The sequence below is a fragment of the Equus quagga genome, chromosome 6 (genome assembly GCF_021613505.1).
Source record: "Equus quagga isolate Etosha38 chromosome 6, UCLA_HA_Equagga_1.0, whole genome shotgun sequence".
Taxonomy (NCBI): domain Eukaryota; kingdom Metazoa; phylum Chordata; class Mammalia; order Perissodactyla; family Equidae; genus Equus; species Equus quagga.
In genome coordinates, this window is record NC_060272.1 from 79,806,038 (window position 1) to 79,829,580 (window position 23,543).

The 23,543-nt window shown below is 36.4% G+C and overlaps 1 protein-coding gene across 1 annotated transcript in view; it reads left to right on the top strand.

The window, feature by feature from the left end:
* Positions 1-23,543, top strand: part of MICU2 (mitochondrial calcium uptake 2) — a 132,498-nt gene that overhangs the window by 81,517 nt on the left and 27,438 nt on the right. The window contains exons 7-8 of the mRNA XM_046664499.1: positions 8,258-8,323; positions 17,946-18,043. Of these exons, the coding sequence (XP_046520455.1) occupies positions 8,258-8,323; positions 17,946-18,043 (164 nt within the window). The remainder of the gene's footprint in view (positions 1-8,257; positions 8,324-17,945; positions 18,044-23,543) is intronic.

Here is a 23,543-nt window from a genome sequence, read left to right on the forward strand (position 1 = left end):
ACACAGGAGCACCAAAGTTCATGAAGCAACTATTAACAAACCTAAAAGAAGATATCAAAAATAACACAATAGTAGTAGGGGACCTCAACACCCCACTCACATCAATGGACAGATCATCCAGACAGAAAATCAACAAAGAAACAGTGGAGCTAAATGAAAAGCTAAAACAGTTGGACTTAATAGACATAAATAGAACACTCCATCCAAAAACAGAATACGCATTCTTCTCAAGGGCACATGGAACATTCTCAAGGATAGACCATATGTTGGGAAACAAAGCAAGCCTCTACAAAGTTAAAAAAATTGAAATAATAACAAGCGTCTTCTTCGATCGTAACGCTATAAAACTAGAAATTAATTGCAAGAAAAAACCTGAGAAGGGCACAAGGATGTGGAGACTAAACAATATGCTATTCAACAAGCAGTGGATCATTGAAGAAATTAAAGAAGAAATCAAAAAATACCTGGAGACAAATGAAAAGAATAACATGCCATACCAACTCATATGAGATGCAGCAAAAGCTGTATTAAGAGGAAAATTCATCGCAATTCAGGCACATCTTAACAAACAAGAAAAATCCCAAATAAGCAATCTTAAACTACACCTAACTGAATTAGAGAAAGAAGAACAAACAAAGCCCAAAGTCAGCAGAAGGAGAGAAATAATAAAAATCAGAGCAGAAATAAATGCTATTGAAACGAAAAAGGCAGTAGAAAGGATCAATAAAACAAAGAGCTGGTTCTTTGAGAAGATAAATAAACTTGACAATCCCCTAGCCAGACTTAGAAAGAAAAAAAGAGAGAAGGCTCAAATAAACAAAATCAGAAATGAAAGAGGAGTAATAACAACAGACTTCGCAGAAATACAACAGATTATAAGAGAATACTACGAAAAACTATATGGCATATATGGCAATAAAATGGATAACCTAGAGGAAATGGATAAATTCTTAGACTCCTACAATCTCCCAAAGCTCACTCAAGAAGAAGCAGACAATTTGAACAGACCAATCACAAGGAAAGAGATTGAAACAGCCATCAAAAGCATCCCAAAGAATAAAACCCAAGGACCAGATGGCTTTCCTGGGGAATTCTGCCAAGCTTTCAGAGAGTATTTATTTATAATAAAAACTCTTAACAAAATGGGGATAGAAGGGAACTACCTCAACATAATAAAGGCCATATATGACAAACCCACAGCCAACATCATACTCAATGGGCAAAAACTGAGCGCCATCACCCTGAGAACAGGAACAAGACAAGGATGCCCTGTATCACCACTCTTATTTAACATATTACTGGAGGTCCTGGCTAGAGCAATCCAAGAAAAAGGAATAAAAGGAATCCAAATAGGGAGGGAAGAAGTGTAACTCTCGCTGTTTGCAGATGACGTAATCTTATATATAGAAAACTCCAAAGCCTCCATTGGAAAACTTTTAGAAGTAATCAACAACTACAGCAAAGTTGCAGGGTATAAAATCAATTTACATAAATCAGTAGCTTTTCTGTACTCTAATAACGAACTAACAGAAAAAGAACTCAAGAACACAATATCATTCACAATCACAACAAAAAGAATAAAATACCTCGGGGTGAATTTAACTAAGGAAGTGAAAGACCTATACAATGAAAATTACAAGGCTTTTCTGAAAGAAATGGATGACGACATAAAGAGATGGAAAGACATTCCATGTACATGGATTGAAAGAATAACCATAGTTAAAATGTCTATTCTGCCTAAAGCAATCTACAGATTCAAGGCCATCCCAATCAGAATCCCAATGACATTCTTTACAGAAATAGAACAAGGAATCCTAAAATTCATATGGTGCAACAAAAGACCCCAAATTGCTAAAGCAATCCTGAGAAAAAAGAACACAGCTGGAGGCATCACAATCCCTGACTTCAAAGCATACTACAAAGCTACAGTAATCAAAACAGCATGGTACTGGTACAAAAACAGGTGCACAGATCAATGGAACAGAATTGAAAGCCCAGAAATAAAACCACACCTCTACAGACAGCTAATCTTTGACAAAGGAGCTGAGGGCATACAATGGAGAAAAGAAAGCCTTTTCAACAAATGGTGCTGGGAAAACTGGACAGCCACATGTAAAAGAATGAAAATTGACCATTCTTTTTCACCATTCACCAAAATAAACTCAAAATGGATCAAAGACCTAAAGCTGAGACCTGAAACCATAAGGCTTCTAGAAGAAAATGTAGGCAGTACACTCTTTGACCTCAGTATTAAAAGGATCTTTTCAGACACCATGTCTTCTCAGACAAGGGAAACAATAGAAAGAAGAAACAAATGGGACTTCATCATACTAAAGTGCTTCTTCAAGGCAAGGGAAAACAGGATTGAAACAAAAAAACAACCCACTAACTGGGAAAAAATATTTGCAAGTCATACATCCAACAATGGCTTAATATCCATAATATATAAAGAACTCACACAACTCAACAACAAAAAATTAAACAACCCGATCAAAAAATGGGCAGGAGACATGAGCAGACATTTCTCCAAAGAAGATATATGGATGGCCAATAGGCACATGAAAAGATGTTCATCATCACTGATCATCAGGGAAATCAAAACTACACTAAGATATCATCTTACGCCCATTAGAATGATAAAAATAACTAAAACAATAGTAACAAATGTTGGAGAGGTTGTAGAGAAAAAGGAACCCTCATACACTGCTGGTGGGAATGCAAACTTGCAGCCACTATGGAAAACAGTATGGAAATTCCTCAAAAAATTAAAAATAGAACTACCATACGATCCAGCCATCCCACTACTGGGTATCTATCCACAGAGCTTGAGGTCAGCAATTCCAGAAGTCCCATGCACCCCAATGTTCATTGCAGCATTATTTACAATAGCCAAGACATGGAAGCAACCTAAGTGCCCAGCAACACATGATTGGATAAAAAGGATGTGGTATATATATACAATGGAATACTAAGCCGTAAAAGAGAACAAAACCGTCCCATTTGCAACAACATGAATGGACCTTGAGAGAATTCTCGTAAGTGAAATAAGCCCAATAGAGAATGACATATGAGGAATTTAAACATGTGGACAAAGAGAACAGATTAGTGGGTACCAGGGGAAAGGAGGGCTGGAGGTGGGCACAAGGGTGAAGGGTTGCACTTACAACACGACTGACAGACAATAATGTACAACTGAAATTTCACAAGATTGTAACCTATCATTAACTCAATAAAAAATTTCAAAAATATATATACATATATATTCTTCTGAGATGTTTGATGATTTAAGAAGGAAATTAATTTGTTATTAGTTTAAGGAAGAAAATACATTTGTCTGCACACAACCTGAAATACCAGTGTCATGAGTCACAAGGTACCATTACACTCCACCTACTTCAGGTATAAAAAAAGGATATATTTAAGATTGTTATTATTATTCAAGTAGAGGTTAATAATTATGAAAAGGCTATGATATTTAAAGGTGAAATTCTGTTAGGTTAATTAATCTGTTAGAGTTTGCACATACCATACTTCCCTCAGACCTGGATGAACTTTCTGCTTTTATTACTGGGAGTCACGAGGCATAGGGAGCCAAATCTTAGAAGTACTCTACTCACTCTACATACATCCCTAGATAGTAAAGTGGGAGGTAATTTGATAAAGTAGTCATAATAGAGCCCCTGGTAATATCACTGTCATACATACTTAGCAGGATCAAAGTTTTGATGCACTATATTAGTGTTTGATGGTAACTCAAGGCTAGATGACAAAGCCTATAGAGAAAAGAGACGCTGAACGTGAGATGAAAAAAGGCAGTAGAGGGCATGTTGTTTTCCGTCTTCCCTCTTTGGGTCTTTTCTCACAGTGAAACCTAGAGCCTCCTGCTGCCTAGTCTCTCCTACTATCTATATGGACTCTACTCCTGAAACTGCTGCCATCCCTACTTTAAAAGGTTTTCAAATACTTTTTTTTTAAACATGATAGTTTAACATGCTGAATTTACGGAACACTTTCTAAATACTGCAGTTCTTTCCTTAAATGTTTGGAAAATCCTTGGATAATCAACCCATAAATTAAGAAAACAAGAAAAACAATATGTTAAGATATGTCACTAATTTTTTTTTAACTTTAAGGTTGTAAAGGTCAACCTTCTAAGCCTATTAAAACTTCTTTGTGCAGATCTTAGAAATAAAACACTAAACTTGATAACGCATGGAGCATGATACAGTACGTCAATTTAAAATAACACCAGAGAGGAGAAAAAACTATGTTTACATTAGTTATTTGAGCCATTATTTCTCTTCTATGGTCATTGTATTAGGAAACCTAAGTGTGTAACATCTTACATTTGAGGTTTTGTTGAAAGAACGAAACAGTCCTTTTCAGATCAGAAAAGCATATTTAAAGGGCAGGGAGTTTTTTGGTTGGGTTTCTTTGTTAGCTTATCTGAACGTTTCCCCAGTGTGTTTTATTTATTGCTCTTCCTACCATAAGTGCTAGAAAAGTAATAAGAATTATTTTAATATCCAAAACATAAATATAACAAAGTGATTTGAACAGCAAATGCAAAAGTAATGATAAAATATATTAATATAAGGCTTGTCAAATTGTCCTAAAACGTAAATTGCCTCAGTTGTTACTTTTGTGTTCGGTAGTATATTCGTGTTTTTTTTAATATCTAGATCTAGAAACTGCGATGGTAAGGGTATTTGCTTACGTCTTCATCCCAGGAACAAGTAAAATAGCAACTATCTGTAGAAGCTGTTTTCTGTCAGATAGTAATAAACAATACCAGCAATGATCAAAGCCAGTAGTAGTTAATCCACTTAATCTTTATCTTGACAGATGGCACATCTGCTTATTTGAGGTAAGTGCCAGGGTTTTAGTGCAGTTTCTTCAAACAATAGATGAATGACAAGTCTGTTTACTGGTATAAATTTCTCCTTAGGTGGTCCTTTTGTTTTACATTGCTTTTGTACTGGTAGGAAGGACTGTACTCTTAATATAGTAGTGTTATAATTTTGTCATGCTAAATATGCCTGCTAGAGTTATTATTAAATAAATACAAAGGCCTTCAGTAGAATTTATTCTTCTTGATTTGGGAATAGTGTTCTTGTTCCGGAATTTAAACTATCATGATCCTGAAAGCAAAAATAAGTTAAATTGACCCTACATACTTTTCTTCGTTTTCAGCCTAAAGTTGAAAATATAGATCAGTATAAATTTAAATAGTCAATTTGGCACTACGTTTTTATTTTTTTTATTTTTTTTTTTTAAAGATTTTATTTTTTTCATTTTTCTCCCCAAAGCCCTCCAGTACATAGTTGTATATTCTTCATCATGGGTCCTTCTAGTTGTGGCATATGGGACGCTGCCTCAGCGTGGTTTGATGAGCAGTGCCATGTCCGCGCCCAGGATTCGAACCAACGAAACACTGGGCCGCCTGCAGCGGAGCGCGTGAACTTAACCACTCGGCCACGGAGCCGGACCCTAGGGGTTTTTTTTTTTCCAATAGAAATTGAAAAGCTGGTTTTAAAGTGTGTATATAAAAGCAGAGAACCTGAAACAACCCAAATCAATCTTGAGAAACAAGAACAAATCTGGATAACTCACACTACCTGACTTCAAGACTTACTGCCCAGCTCCAGCAATGGTAACATTGTGCTAATTGACCTAAGGGTGGACAGGTAGATCAGTGGAAGATAATAAAGAATCCACACTTACATGGTCACTTAATTTTCCGTAAAGGCGCACCAAATCAGTTAATGGGAAAAGAAAAGTGTTTTCAACAAATGATGATAGAACAACTGGATAGGATATATTTATGGGAGAAAATTAGCCATAACCCCTGCCTCACCCCATATACAAAAAAGTATTTGAGATGGATTATAGATCTAAACATATAAACTAAAACCATTAATCTTCTAGGAAAAAACATAAGAGAATATCTTCAGAATCTAGGATAGGCAGAGTTTCTCAAGGCGCTAAAAGCAATAGCCATGAAAGGGGGAAAAAAAAACCTGACAAGTTAGTAATCTTTATCAAAATTAAAAACTTTTGTTCGTTCAAAGACCCGTTACAAAAATGAATAGGCAGACTTTAGGATGGGAGAAAGTATTTTCCAAACAGATATCTGACAGAGGACTTGTATCCAGAATATATAAAGAACTCTTACAACTTAATAGTTTAAAGAAAAGTAAATAATTAAAACTAGGCAAAAGACTACAACAAACACTTCACAAAAGAAAATGCACAAATGGATAATTAGCACTTGAAAAAGTACTCCACATGTCCACCAGGGAAATGCAAGTTAACACCATGGTGAAATAGTTTATGAGACCTAACTGTTCCCTCCTAGGTGTTTATCTGGAAGAAATGCTAAAGCATATGTCCACCAAAAAAAAGAGCTGTACAAAGAAGTTTATGGCAGAGACGTGCTGTACAACATAGCGTGTGTAATTAACTACGGTGGTGTGCACCTAAATACTTGTTCAGAGGGTGTGTCTCATGCTAAGGATTCTTACCACGAAAAACAGAGAGAGGAGACATAAATCTTTTGGAGGTGATGGTTATGTTTCTTACCTTGATTGTGGTGCTGTATCACAGGTGTATGCATATGTCCAAACTCATCAAAATGTATACATTATTTTGTGCGATTTTTTGTATATTAAGTATACCTCAATAAAGCTGGAAAAGAGAAAGTTTATGGCAGCTTGATTCACAGTAGCCAAAAACTGGAGACAGTGCAAACATTCTATCAACAGGTGAATGGATAAATGGTGGTATTTTCATACACTGGGTTACAACTCAACAATAAATAGGAACAATTTACTGATATGTAAATAACATGGATAAACCTCAAAACCATCTTGATGCTGAGTGAAAGAAGGCAGACACAGAAGAATATTTGATTTGATATCATTTATTTGAATTTTCAAGTTAAGTGAAACTCATTTAGGTGGGAAAAAGTCGGAATTCTGATTCTGCCTCTGTGGGGATGCAGAGAGAAAGGATTGACTAGGAAGAGACAAAGAAACTCTAAGAAAGGGAAATGTTCTATTCTGTGATAGGATTATGGGTTACTCAGGTGTATCCATATGTCAAAATTGTATGGCTAAGATTTGTACACTTCAGTGTATGTAAATTTTTCTTGAAGAGCCATAAATAATAATTGAGAAGGAAACAAGGAGTGGGTAAAGTACAGGTGAACAAAGAATGGCAGAATACTGATAATTGTTGAAGCTGAATAATGTGTATATGATGTTTTATTATAGAATCATCTTTACTTTGCTATGTTTGAAATTTTCCGTAATAAAAATTTTAAAAGGAGGTGCAGTAAACAAAGGGAGAAATGTTTGAGTGTTGAACTTGGCATTATACTATTTGCTTGTGAGCTTAAAAAATAAAGGATAAAACAAATATAAAGCTTTTCAGCCTTTTTCCTTAAAATGAGTATGAGGGGGGTATTGAAAAGTTTGAGGAATTTAGAGAACTAGAGATAAACCATTTGCCTAAAACAAACATATAGAAACAGCTAAATTTGAGATAATTAATTTGGACTTTAGTTGCAGCAATTTTCAAACTATTAACAAAGAAATAGCCTAGAAAAAAAAATGAGTGGAAGTTTGTCTTGTAATTGATTTGAATCCATAGTTTGAGATTTTGTCTACATTTAATTTTTTTAAAAACCTTTCTTTTTAAATTTGCTTTCCATGTGAGGACTGGTACACATGACTGAAAGGTAGGTAGGTTTTTTAATGAACTCAGTCTCAAGGTGCTATTGACAATTTTATAATTGATAGAAATGTAGATCTTTAAATTATTTTAATGCATGAAGGGAAAACATTCGTATATATAAGTAGCTTTTTAGGAGCTGTATACTTGAAAATGTGGCCATAAACTATCTGTGATACAAAAAATTATGAATAAAAATTCTCTTGAAGAATAAGGGCAATCATGAAGTTTTTATAGAGTGATGCTTTTAGAATGTGTATATGTGAAGTAAGCTAGCCTTCTTAGGAGAAAAAGTGATGCACATTGAAATAATAATAATGTTAATACTTATCTATTTCTACTTTGATTCTTACATGGTCTAAGAAAAAAATAACATTAGGAGTTATAATGCAGAAAGGATTTAAGTTAATATTTAACAAATAACTAGTATATGTTTTATAATAAAAACTTACCATCTGTTTTTTAGGTTGTTTTGAAAAATTCAGTAGACACACATCTAAATTCATGTTTGCAATCTTTTTAGCTGCAGAAGATCATAAGTAAACAAGATGACTTAAAGATGACAGTAGCTAATGAAACAGAATGCCAGGTATGTGCAAACAAACTAAATATTTCTAAATCCATGATATTTATAATAGCTTCTCTCTCTGGTTTGTTCAAATAAGTATTCTTAAATAGTTGGGGAAATTATAAGTAACAATTTTTCTAAATATTTTAAATAGATGTGCTACATTCACATAGTCCAGACTTCAAATGGTTCACAAGAGTATATATATAGGACGGAATTTTCCTCCCAGTCACCCAGTTCTGCTCCCTGAGCAATGAGTGCTGTCAGTTTCCTGTGTATTCTTTGAGAGATGTCATGCATATGTAAGGCTGTATGTATGTGTAAATAAGTAAATATATCTATATATTCTTCTTTGCATTTTTATACAAGCAGTAGCACACTATACATTGTTCCACACACTCCCACTTTTGCTTAATATATCTGAATATCTCATTCTTTTTAATGGCTTCATAGTAGTTTGTTGTCTGGATGTACCAGTTTATGTAACCATTCCCCTTTTGAAAGATAGATAACGTATATCCAGTCTTTTGATAGTACAAATAATGCTGCAATTAATAATTCTATAATTATCTCATTTTGTATATATGTGAATATATCTGAGGGATAACTTCCCAGAAATTCAGTTACTGGGTCAAAAGGTATGAATATTTCCAAGGTTGTTGATAAATATTGGCAAATATCTTCTATAGAAAATGAACCAGTTTTCATTTCTGCCAGTAATGTATATCAACAAATTTTCTACTGATAATCTTTCAGTCAATTGTAATGCCACAATATGCTTTCAATTAGATTTTCTTAAATTTCCAAACCGTTTCATTTTTTAGAGTGTCTGCTTCATATTTTGCAAATTATTAAAATCACAATTCTTTGTATATTTCATTTCCTTTGAGCATTCCTATACTGGACTTCTTTTTCCCATATCCAAGTCCTTGAATGGTATTCCCTTATCCTAGATGAATAGGATATCCTATTCATACATATCCTTTGTGTTCTTATAAGAACCCTCTATGTCCAGTTTCATAATATCTCTCACACATTAGTATAATTGTTTGTCTGTCTTCCTCTGGAATATAAGCATCATACTTCTCCAGGGTTATATGAAGTTGGGGAACAGTCCACAAGGCCATCCTTACTTCTGATGCCAATTGCGAGTTCAAGGGTCCCTCAAGATCACCCTCAGGTTCGATGATTCGCTGGAAGGACTCATAGAACTTACTGAAAGTTGCTAGGTTCATGGTTATGATTTATTACAGTGAGAGGATACAGATTAAAATCAGCCGAGGGAAGAGACACGAGACAGAGTTCCAGAAAGTTCCACAGAGGTTCTAGTTGTCTTCTCCCAGTGGAGTTGTGATCAGTGCTAACTTTCCCAGCAATGATGTGTGACAATACACACAGAGTACTGCCAACGGGGGCCTGAGTGTCCAGAGATTTTATTGGGGTCAGCCATGTAAACCAGGTTGGCTGGCCATGTGGTTGACTTCAGGCTCCAGCCCTTCTGGAGGTCAACCTGATGCCTGTGACCCAAAGCCCCCACCCTAAATCTCATTGTTTGACTATCTGGTATGGCCAAAGGCCCCCAGGTGAAAAAAGACACTCTTCTGTTAGAGAGCCCCTGTTGGCAGCCTAAGGCAAAAGCCAGATCTCCATTTGGTAAGGTTAGTTCTGAATATCCAGGTTGTATCTCCAAAGCCTGGTAAAGCACCAGGCTTACTCTGCATGCTCGGTAATTATTTTTTAATGAATGAACAAATATCTAATCATGGATATAACATTTTCAACTGTTGACCTGAATTGGTCATTAAGATTGTTTCCATATAGTTGCTATTAGAAGTCATGCTGCAGTAAATAGCTAAACATGTACATTTAGGATAGAGTTCTAAAAGTGACATTGTTGGGTCAAAAGGCATGAGTACTTTCAAGGCTTTTGATTCATATTGCCAAACTGCCTTCTGGAAAGGTTATAACCATTTACAGTCCCACCAGCATTGAGTAAGCATGCCCATCTCTTGGCAGTCTCTCCAGGTTTGGTATCTCTTTTTGTTTTGTTTTTTAATCTGTGCCACTTTGATAGGGGAAAGAATATCTGTTAGTCTTTTTTTAAGATAGTTATATAAACCATTTGTGTGTTTTATTTTATAAATTTTCCTTTTCTGTTCTTTGGGAATTTCTTTAGGTTTTTTTTCATGTTTGCTTTTAAGAGTAAGACAGTTAACCTAGTGTCTGTTAAAAATGTTGAAATATTTCTCAGATTTGTTTATGATGTTTTGGTTATATTTTATTTTTAATGTCATATTTATGTCTTTTAATTTTATTTATCTAATTAGTTTCATTTTTAAAAATGCTTTCCCCACATCTAAACCAGTTATAAATAGTAACCTGTGTTATCCTCTGATTTAATTGTGGTTTCATTCTTTACGTTTTGTTTTTTCATTCATCTGAAATTTGTTTCTTAAGTGCCTCCCTAGGAACATTACAGTACTTTACTTTTTTACTATTATAAATGGACTCTTTTTCCCTCAAGGGAAAAATTATTGCTCTTGACAGGAAGTCTATTTTATTTTTAATGTTTTTGTACCAGTCTGTCTTACTTAATTTTCTTATTATTTTGATTTTTTTTCTGTTGATTTTCTTGGTTGTCCTAAGTGTAAATTTATAGTATCTCTAATATTAATCTTAGTTTATTCCTTTATATATTGCACAAAATTACCCCAAAAATGTTAAATAATAGTGTTAATGGTAGGCATCCTAATCATATTCTGCCCGTAATGAGACTACATCTAGTATTGAGAATATATCTAGTAATGAGATACTATCTAGTAATGAATATGCATTTAGTTTTGTGTTTTAGTATATTTCATGGGCATTTATATGGGAATCGAGAAAAAAAATCAGACATAACTACCTGCCCGTACTTGTATGGAAGTCCTAATAAAACATTTAAAATCCACATTTACAGCAACTAATTTATAAATTTACGAAGTAAAGTCTTTTAAGAATCAATAATGTAGAATTCATTAGCTCCATTAAAACCATCTTTTCCTCCCTATTAGCTAAAATCAAAATGATAGAGTAAAATACTGGCGACGCCATCCAGCAACCACCAGAAGGATGTATCTAACCTAATGTGCTGAGATCTGTCTTTCTCCCCTGGCCGGGGTTCTTGTTCATTTGTCTGTTTAGTAACTTGCCTGGACTAAATGTCCGAAACCTGTCTCCCCCACAGTGTGAGGCTGCAGTTGTTTCTCTTCAATTGTTTTTCTAGATTTTTATTTTTAGCCTGGCTTCCTAGGGGTCATCCCTGTGTCTGCATGGTTTAGTGTTTGGCCAGAGATTATGCTAACACACCAAGAGCTAATGAGGCTTCCCCCTCTTCTGATGGGTCTGTGTGAGGCTGGAGGCACGTTCACACTGCCAGCTCTTTTCAACTCTGCCACTGCGCACACCTGTGCCAGTTCTTTGAGCCCAACAATATGTGTGCAGCCGGAGCTGGTGTGAACCCTCTTGTGTGTGCAGCCACAACTTGGGATATGAGGAGAGCTCAGCAAGTCCTTTATGGCTGCCTCACCTCCTGAAACCACCTTTTAAATACCTGACCGTCCACCAGTCCTTTGCTTGCTCCAAACAGGCTTGCACCCTCAGTTAATGGAGCCACCAAGATTGCCAATTTAATGCTCCAGATCAAGTAAGCTCCGTTCATCAGCAGCAGGGAGACTCTGGTTTTGGACAGCCTGTCTCTCTCTGTAGAACTTGTACGAAGCTGGACAGGCAAGACCACAGACAGAGCACTGCTCAGTGTTTAGTAGTTAGCATGAAAAACGCTGCTTGGTTTGTCGTATACCGTTGGTCAAATTCCACAGCACTGAAATGGTTGTTTTTTGACCATTTTGTCCAGCTGTTTGCTTTTTGGGGAGAGAGTTTGTCAGCCTCACTATATCATGTGCAAGTCAGAAGGCAGTTACCATATTTTAATTGGTCAGTAGGTCTACACTGGCTTTTAATAAACATGGTAGTAAGTTCCAAAAGCAAATATTTTAGGTAAACCAACATATTTAATATATTTCATATAGTGTAAAATTTTACCTTTTAAAATAAATACCATACTATATACCAAAAGCATGAACTAGAGTGTATTTTGATGAGGCTTATATTAATGACACTGAGCATTTAATAATTAACTAGTTTTTAAGACATCAAAAATAAAGATTAATATTTTGAAGCCTCTACATGAAGAAACATGAGGAACATAAGAGAGAACATAAGAGAAGTTTGAAATAAATGTAAAGTCAGGCTTTATTCTTAGATAGGAATAGTGGGCATTGTAAAATGGCCAATTTCCACTAAATTAATCTATGAATTCAGTGCAATATCGGTTAAAACTCAACAACTGAGTACTTGGTTTTGTCTTTGTTTGGTGATAGTGGTCAGGGAGGAAGTGATTGTAGCCAGGAGGTATACAGAAACTTGGCAAGATGATTCTGAAGTTCATCTGGAAAAGTAAACATCAGAGAATAACCAAGAACATTCTGGAAAGTGCAAGTAATGAGAGGGACGGTCAAGTGGTATAATGAGAAATAGAACAGTCAAAATATAAACCCAAATATATACTGGCATCAGTATATAATATAGGTATCATTTTAAATCAGTAGGAAAAAACTGCTCATCAAATTACTTTTCAGTAATCCAGAAACCTAGAAGTCATTCCTGACATCTCCTTACACTTCACATCCAGTTAGTAAGTCCTGTCTGGTCTACCTCTTAAATGTCTCTCAAATCTGTCCTTTTCCCTCCATTTCCACTCCCGTTACCTGATGAGGCCATCGTCATTTCTTGCGTGAGTTACTGCAGTAGCCTCCTGACTGATCGATCTCCCTGCCTCCACTCTTGTCTTGCTCTAATTCATTTTTCACATGAGATCCAGGAGACCCAAAAGCACAGGTATGCTCTGACTCCCCTCGGCCTGAGGAATCCAGTCCTGGCTGTCTTCCAAGCTCCGGCTGTACCGCTTTTCTCTGCCCCATAGCATAGTGGTTAAGAACTCAGACTCAGAAGACCACCTAAGTTCAAATGCTGTGTCATCACTAAATAACTGTGTGGCCCTGGGCAAATTAATTTACGTCTCTTTGCATCTGCTTCCTCATTTGCAAAACGAGGATAATTGTAATCGGCCTCAGGTTATTTTGAGGATTAAATTAGTTAATACATTTTGATCTTTTAGAACTATGCTTGACACATAAGCAGTATATATTTGCTATTACACTTATTATTATTGCTTTCTATACCCCAGCCGTATCACACCGTGCTCTCTTGCACCTTCAGGCCTTTATACATGTTCCATGTGTCTTCTGAACAGAGGAAAATAAGAAGTCTGAACACTTCTTATTTTCTGTTCAGACTTCAAGTCTCAGTTCAAATGGCATTTTCTCAGGGAAGCCTTGGCAGAGCTGGTAAGTGAGTCAGGCACTCTGTTAAATGCTCCCATAGTTCCTCATACTTCTTCCCAGGATTTTCATGCTTGTGATTACTCTTTTTAATAACTTGTATAATGCCCAATTATGCCACAGGAGCAGAAAACCATGAATCCCCAAAGCCTAATATAGTATCTGGCACCTAATGGGCATTCACTACATCCATGTTGATGACTGATGGACTGACTGACTAAATAGTGCTGGGTGTGTGTCTCAATTCTTAGGTCAAAGTAAATTCCAGAAGAATCAAAGATTTCAATGTCAAAAATAAAACCATGGAAGTAGTATAAGGATAAATACGGATAAATGTTTTTACGTTATTGAGAAGGTAGTTCTATTCCAAAAGCCATAAAGGAAAAATTGTGGTAAATTTGACCAGAGTTATTTTTTTTAACAACTAACATCTCAATAGAAAAAATAGACAAAGGACATGAAGGGGCAGTTATCAGAAGACATACAAATGACTGATAAATGAATAATCAAAGAAATGCAAGTTGAAATAATAGTGATTTTTTTTATTGTTGTTTTTCCTACTAGATTTGGAAAGATAAAAAAATTGATAATCCTTTGTGTTATCTAAGGTATGAGGGAGTAGGCATTTTTACACCATTGGGCTAATGTAAATTGCAAAGATATCTAACAAAATTTAAGTGCAAACGCCATTTTTCCCAACAATTTCATTTCTTGGAATTTATTAATTACAAGTGCATAAAGATAAATGCGTAACAGTGTTTCTCACAGCAGTGTTTATAGTAAAAAGAATTTGGAATCAACCTAAATATCTAACAGTAGGAAATAAGTACATTCTAGTATAACAGGCAGCCTTGGCCAGCTCACATGTCCTATGTGGGATTTCCCTATTCTGAGGGGACATGGGCATATTCAGGCCTTTTCACTCTTTTCTGTGACAAATACAAGAATGGGGGAAAAAAGAAATACATGTTAATAAAAAAGAAAGAAAGTAATATTGCTTGTTACACTGGAAAAATGTGTTTGTATGTTTGTCTGTATACACACACGCAAAATGGCCTATACAGTACAATAGCCATTAAAAATTATGGCAGATCTATATGTTATGAAAAGTGCTCTACTTTATAAAGAAAAAAACTGTTTCAAAACACATATATAATAATTGCATTTGCCTAAATCTCTTCAATAAGTGGTGCTGGGACAACTGGATACCCACATGCAAAAGAATGAAGTTGGATTCCTGCCTCACACCATATACCAAAATTAAATGAATCAAAGACTTTAAATATAAGAGCTAAACCTATAAAACTCTTTGAAGTGCTTCATCAAAGGGGAGAAGCTTCATGACATTGAATTTGGCAGTGATTTCTTAGATATGACACCAAAACTGAAGCAATGGAGAAAAACATGGATATTTTGGACTTCAAAATTAAAAACTTTTGCTCATCAAAGGACACTATCAAGACAGTGAAAAGACAAACTACAGAATGGGAAAAGATTCACAAATCATACATCTTATAAGAGTCTAGTAGCAGGACATATAAAGAACTACAACTCAACAGCAAAAAGACAAACAGCTGAATTGGAAACTGGGCAAAGGACTTGAATAAACATTTTCCCAAAGAAGATATATAAGTAGCCAACAAGCACATGAAAAGATACTCAGCATCATTAATCATTAGGGCAATGCAAATTAAATCCAGAGTGAGATGTCAAAACACACCTGTTCAAATGATTAAAATAAAATGCCGACAACCAAATTGCAAGGATGTAGAGAAACTGGATCGCTCATCCATTGCTGGTGTGAATGTAAAATGATAGTGCCACTTGTATACCATAATAAAACAGTCATTGCAGTCTTGGACAGCCATCCCAGAGAAATGAAAAACTCTGTTCACACACATTACCTGTACACGAATGTTTTTGGCAGCTTTATTTGTAATAGCCAGGAACTGGAAACAGACAACACATCCTTCAACAGGTGAATGGTTAAACGGTGTTAATCCATACATGGAATACTCCTCTGCAATTAAAAGGAGCCAACTGTTAATACAGCAACAACTGAATATCCAGAGAATTATTCTGAATGAAAAATGACACTACCAAAAGGTTACATACTGTATGATTTCATTTTTATCACATTTTTTAAAACCAAACTATAGAAAAGGAGAGTTGATTAATGGTTGCCAGAGGGTAAAGAGAGGGTGGGGACAGGAGGGAAATCCATGTGGCTGTAAGAGAGCAACATGAAGGATACTTGCGATGAAGGAAATCTTCTGCATGTTGACTGTATTAAGTTGTAATAGTGTTTTTTGTGTTGCAAGATCTCACCTTTGGAGGAAACTAAACAAAGGGTACAAGAGATCTTTCTGTATTCATTCTTTTTTTTTTTTTAAGATTTTATTTTTTTCCTTTTTCTCCCCAAAGCCCCCCAGTACATAGTTGTATATTCTTCGTTGTGGGTCCTTCTAGTTGTGGCATGTGGGACGCTGCCTCAGCGTGGTCTGATGAGCAGTGCCATGTCCGCGCCCAGGATTCGAACCAACGAAACACTGGGCCGCCTGCAGCGGAGTACGCGAACTTAACCACTCGGCCACGGGGCCAGCCCCTCTGTATTATTTCTTATAGTTGCATGTAAATCTAGCATTATCTCAAAATAGGAAAAAAAGTTAATATAAATAAAGGACTCATGGGGATATGTATTTGTTCCTTGAGTTTGTGTGTTCTTCTAGACTGGGTTTTTTGGGTCTTTTGCCTGATTTGTTCTCTTTCTATTTCTTGCTACAGTGCCTTTGCTTAGTTATCATGCCGTTTCTTTTGCTCGTGCTCATGCTTTGTCCAGACCTCCTCTTTGCTCTGATAGAGCATAAATGAAATTCTCCTTCATTCTCTTCCCAGCTTATCTGGAACAATTTATCTTTTTCCTTCTGAGCTGCACATATTGCATTTTGATCCCCTGTTCTGTAGACTAAAGGAGTCAGAGCAAGGGGAAAGAGAGTCCCCTAAATGTAGCCCTTGCTAAGTTCTGTTCACTCTTCTGTGATCCCATTAAATGTCCTGGATCACAGCCCTCTCCACCTCTCTAAGGTATACCCGACTCTATGGACTTCAGATTATTCCCTCAATTTAACCTAGTACCCTGAAAGATTCTAAGCCCTGGAAGCCCTCCCTCTGCTTCCATCCCACCAAGCTATATAGCAGCTTCTCTTGAGGTTTTTCCCTGGTTTATCCCAGGGCTGTCTTCTCACCCCACTAATCTACTTACAACTAAATTGAAGGTTTGATGAAGTTCTAATAATGTAATACAGTTATGCACCACATAATGACATTTCAGTCAAGGGCAGACCGCATATACAACTGTGGTCCCGTAAGATTCGTACTGTATAGTCTAGGTGTGTAGTAGGCTAAACCGTCTAGGTTTGTTGAAGTGCACTCTTTGACCTTTGCACAACAACAAAATCACCTAATGATGCGTTTCTCGGGATGTATCCCCATCATTAAGTGACACAAGACTGTAATCTCACCTGCTGCTGCTGTTTCTGAGAGGCAGGGTTAGGAGACGTGCCGGACCATCCAATACATGAATCTAGTGTTTCTTTCTCCAACTGCTCTTTTTCAAAATATTTGGTTTAATTTTGTACCTCCTTATGTTGTTTAGTTGCTGCTGATCATCTTTTTAACAGTTCTCTTTTGTTATTTTTGTTGTTTATTTTATTGGGGATTTGAAGGAGGAAGAATCTGCTTCACTCATTACCTTTAATAGAATTCTCACCAATTAATTTTATAATAAGGAAAAGCAAGTTTTTTTCAAGTATTTCTAACATTCAGCAAAAGCTCGAAGACTTTCCTGCTTTAATTCTTTCAGTCCTCCTTCATTAGAAAATGCCTAGAGATCACATTTTGAAATAACACTTATTTCTCTCTTCTAAGCTCTCTTTTTGGCCTGATTTAAGATTTTGTTTACTGCTTAAACCTATCTTAAGTATTTTGAGTATCTTAGCCCTCATTGTTTTTCTCCTGCGTGAGCAAAAAATGATTATAGAATGGTTATTCGAAATAACAGAATGGCCACCTCTCTTATTTCCACTTTTGTTGTTGTTGTTACAGGAATCTTTTGTGGATATTGTCCTGAGAGATCCAGGCTACAGGATCCATGTTTGTTCTTGGTTATAATTACTTGAAATTATTGTATCATTTTTTTATAGGAACCAAGAGTGAAAGAATCTGAAATTAACACAACCCTTCAGATACGTTTCTTTGGAAAAAGAGGAGAAAGAAAACTTCATTATAGAGAATTTCGAAGGTAAATGCAAATATTTTTATTCATTTAGGGAAATTTTAAAGGTAAGAAGTGAAGAAAACTGGATATTTGTTTCTCAGAACTACAGACCATAAAACTAAATACTATATATGGATCTATATAGTGTTTTGGGTTTTTTTAAGAACAAAACCTATGAAATATAAACCTAAGTTAGTCTTCTCAAAAATGTATCTAATGTATTATGAAAAACAATATCTGTTTTCTAGAACACAAGAATTCTTTTTAGTAACTTAATGTTTGCAGCTAATATGCCCCTTGTATCAGTTAGTTCTTGATGTAAAACAAACCCACCCAACTTAACTTAGAACAATGACTATTTATTATTTCCATGAGTCTTTGGGTCAGTTGGGTGGTTCTCCAGATCAGGGCCCAGGTCAGCTCTTCTTGACTGGGCACCCTCATGCAGTTGTGGTCAGCTCGTGGATTGCCAGCAGCTGGCTCTTCTAAGATGGCCTCAGCTGGGACAACTCAACTATGCTCCATGTGGCCTCTGATTCTCCAGCACAAGGCTTGGCAAATTTTTTCTGTAAAAGGCCAGATAGTAAATATGATCTCTGTCACAGCTGCTCAACTCTGCTGTTAGAGGGTGACAGCCATGAACAGTGCATGTTGATATGTTAACACATAATAAGCATGTCCATGTTCCAATAAAACTTGACACTAATGCTCATTTTAAGCAACTTGTTTGCCCTCCCTAAGCTCATTTATTTACCTGTAAAATGAGAATAATACTTACATTACATAATATTGTAAACATTAAAATGTATTGTCCTGTTTACCTTCTCCCCAATAAGAATACCTCCACGCAAAATGAGACAGTGTGCCTCTCCACTAACCAAAGTCTTAAAACAAATGTCAAAAGCAGTGCAGAAGGGTGGGGAAAAAAACACTAATTTGGGAGGCAGGAGAATGCATCTTGTTCAACTCAATGCAATTAAATAAAGATTCGTTGAGCCCATCTTGTGTCCTGCTCTGTGCCACACCCTGCATCAGGTACTAGGGCTAGTCTCTTCTGGGGACTGTCTAGTAAACATGCAGAGAAAACATTTAAATGCACTGTAGTCAGTGCTATCACAGATGTTTAGGGGTTTTGGTAACACAGAAGATCGCTTAGTGTATCTGGTTGGGAGGTTGGAAGTAAGTGATCAGAGAAGGCTTTCTGGAGGAAATGGCACCTAAGGCGAATCTTGACAGCTGAGCAGGAATTCACCAGGCAAAAATGGTTTGAGCAGGGAGGCATTTGAGGGAAAGAGAACAACATGAGAAAAGACATAGAGGCGTGGAAACATATGGTTGCAGTTGGGTCTAGGTAGAGTAGTAAGCATTAGGTGGTGTGGTAAGAGGTGAGAACAGAGGCTGGAGAAGAGTTTACTCACTGTAGATGATTCTGTATGCCGTAAGATCAAGCTTGAATTAACGCAATGAAAGAGGCCCCGAAGAACAATACCTGAAGGGTACCTCATCACATGTGCCCGTCGTTCTGGCAGCAGAGTAAAGGATAGATTTTATAAGAGAGGAGACCATTGTAATATTCCAGATAAAAATGGTAAGAGCCCTGAACTAGTGTAGTGACAATAAGGATTTTGAAGTGGGAGAGTTTTCCAGACAGAGGAGATAATATAAATTGTAGGGCTTAGTGATTGATTGCATTTGAGGAAGGAAGAATAGCTGAAGCCCTAGGTTTCTGAGTTATATCCCAGTCCCAATTTTCCCAGTAGCTAAACTCCAGTGAGTCATTTAACCTCTCGAGAGCTTTTCCTGACAAAATTTAAAACATGCCTCTTCTTGTATACTTGAAAAATACATTCTCAACATTTCTTAAAGTTTCAAAATAAAGTATCATAGTTTAAAACAAGACAAGCAGTTATCATATTGATTGTGTTTGTGCAAACTGCAACCATACAGATACTAATACACCACCCCCTTCACTTTTAAGAGTCCCTAAATTAGTTAATTTTTAGAAGTTGCTTTTAACTTTAATTTTCCTAAAAGGGAATAATTTCACTTAGACTTCTTATTTTAAACTTTTTTTAAGTTTCTGTAAATAATAGACCCTGAGAAATGTGTCATGCCATCGTGCAATTAAAAAGATCCAATTAACAAAAACTGCTTTACATGCAATTTTTCAAGAACTTGTCTCTTGGATAGAGCAGAGTCCCCCTAAAGTTAAAATTACAGTTATACTGGGCTAGAATTTGATGGTCATAAAATTTTGGATGTCATAAAGTAAGAGAAAAGAGCTTCTATGCATATAATGTTTTTAAAAACTTTTCACCAACATACTGGCCAAATTAACCATTGAAGTGCCACAAAAACTGTTTCAGTGTGTGTTCTCTGGAGCTTTTAGTTTGTTTTTATGGGCGTGTAATGTGTAACCCTTGCTTATAAAAAGAGATGTTCACCTTTGCTGTCCTTCAGCTCAGCTGCCTGCTTACAGCTTCACTGATAAAGAGGTGTTCTTATAAGATGCAGCTTATTAGCCTCAAGGAAAGGCAAGGAAGGTAACACAAAGGTACAGCTTTTGTGCTAGCTAATGACGGCATTTGCTTGTAAATGTTATTCTCATTTAGAGAAACAATATTATATTTTGACAAAAACATATTTATAATTTAGACAGACCTGGGTTCAAAGGCTGAACTACACAGTTTACTAAGTGTAATTTGATGAACAAATACTTTAACCTGAATCTCAGGTCTCTGTTTCTTCATCTGTGAAATAGTTTGATGATAGCCACTTAATAAGGTTGTAAATGAGTTTATATAAGATATATCAATGTATTTATAATTATATGTAGTTAGGGATTATATAAATGTTAGTAATTATGTTGATTTATATCTAATTTCTTATTCCAAATAGGTGTCTAGTTGTGAATAGGCATCATAATTATAATATAAACACTAATATCAGAAGTAGATAACAAAGATGAACAAAAGAAAAACAACAGTAGAATCATAAAATGGAGCCAGGAATTAGCTAGCACACAAAATGCAAACCATGAGATTTCTATACATTTGCTAAGAATAAACCACAAATTTGACTCTGAGCTTTCTGACAGACAGTATGAAGAGGGATACATGACCAGGTACACAATTCACTGTGTCCCTAAGTTAAAGCTCACTGATTCTGCGTAAGAGGAGGACATTTATTCCCCATCGTACAGCCAGAAGGAAATTTTCCCATGAGTCTTCATAGAAAGAACACTATGTAATGCAGAGAATTATATCCTTAATAATCATAGTAAGACCAGTGTCAAATTTCACAGATTGTTCTCTAAAACATCCTTCAGCAGAGAATAACTAAAATCACAATTTTAAGCACGGGGACATACTTCACTTCGGCTTCTAAAATTCAGCTTGTTTTTCTTTAAAACCGCTTTACACTTGGGACCAGCCTAGTGGCATAGCAGTTAAGTGCACATGTTCTGCTTTAGCAGCCTGGGGTTCACCGGTTCGGATCCCAGGTGCGGACATGGCACCACTTGGCAAGCCATGCTGTGGTAGGTGTCCCACATATAAAGTAGAGGAAGATGGGCATGGATGTTAGCTCAGGGCCAGTCTTCCTCAGCAAAAAGAGGAGGATTGGCAGTAGATGTTAGCTCAGAGCTAATCCTCCAAAAAAAAAAAAAAAACCACTTTACACTTTAATAAGCAATTAGAAGTACTAACAAGTACCAAAAGTTTAGAAGTGAGATAGCCATATACAAGGGAAAGAGCACTGGACTTGGGGTACAAATAAGTTTAAATCCTAGTTCTGCTATTTAATACAGGCATACCTTCTTTTATTGCTCTTTGCTTTATTGTGCTTCACAGATACAGTCATACGCCATGTAACGACATTTCAGTCAGTGACGAACCACATATACAATGGTGGTATAAGATTAGTACCATCATGCCTAGGTGTGTAGTAGGCTATGCCATCTAGGTTTGTGTAAGTATACTCTATGATGTTCTTGGAATGACAAAATTTCCTAAGGACACATCTCTCAGAACGTATCTGCCATTAAACGACACATGACTGCGTTGTTCTTTGTACAAATTAAAGATTTGTGGCAGTCTTGTGTCGAGCAAGTCTATCGGTGCCATTTTTTCAACAGCATTTGCTCACTTTGTGTCTCTGTGTCACATTTTGGTAATTCTCGCAATATTTCAAACTTTTTCTTTATTGTATTTGTTATGGTGACCTGTGATCAGTAATCTTTGATGTTACTGTTGTAATTGTTTGGAAACACCACAAACCACACCCATGTATGATGACAAACTTAAATCGATAAATGTTGTATGCATTCTGACCGCTCCACCAACTAGCCATTTCCCCATCTCTCGACCTCTCTTCAGGCATCCCTATTCCCTGAGACATGACAATATTGAAATTAGGCCAATTAATAACCCTACAGTGGCCTCTAAGTGTTCAAGAGAAAAGAAGAGTCACACATCTCACGTTAAATCAACAGCTAGAAATGATTAAGCTTAGTGAGGAAGGCGTGTCAAAAGCTGACATAGGTCAAAAGCTAGGCTTCTTGCGCCAACTAGCCAAGTTGTAAATGCAAGGGAAAAGTGCTACTCCAGTGAACACATAAATAATAAGAAAGTGAAACAGCCTTATGGCTGATACAGAGAAAGGGGTCTGGATAGAGCAAACCAGCCACAACATTCCCTTCAGCCAAAGCCTAATCCAGAGCAAGGCCCTAACTCTCTTCTGTTCTCTGAAGGCTGAGGGAGGTAAGGAAGCTGCAGAAGAAAAGTTTGAAGCTAGCAGAGTTTGGTTCATGAAGTTTAAGGAAAGAAGGGTCTCCAGAACATAGCACTGCAAGGTGAAGCAGCAGGTTCTGATATAGAAGCTGCAGCAAGTTATCCAGAAGATCTAGCTAAGATCATTAATGAAGGCGGCTACACTAAACAGCAGAGTTTTAGTGTAGACGAAACAGCCTCGTATCGGAAGAAGATGCCATGTAGGACTTTCATAGCTAGAGAGGAGAAGTCAATGCCTGGCTTCAAAGGACAGGCTGATTCTCTTGTTAGGGGCTAATGCAGCTGGTGACTTTAAGTTGAAGGCAGTGCTCATTTACCATTCCCCAAATCCCAGAGCCCTTAAGAATTATGCTAAATCTACTCTGCCTGTGCTCTATAAATGGAACAGCAAAGCCTGAATGATAGCACATCTGTTTCCAACATGGTTTACTGAATATCTTAAGCCCACTGTTTACACCTACTGCTTGTAAAAAAGAAGATTCCTTTCGAAATGTTACTGTTCGTTGACAATGCACCTGGTCACCCAAGAGCTCTGATGGAGATGTACAACGAGATTAATGTTGTTTTCATGCCTGCGAAAACAATATCCATTCTATATAGCCCATGGATCAAGGAATGATTTTGATTTTAAGTCTTATTATTTAAGAAATACGTTTCATAAGGCTATAGCTGCCATAGATAGTGATTCCTCCAGTGGATCTGGGCAAAGTAAATTGAAAACCTTTTGGAAAGAA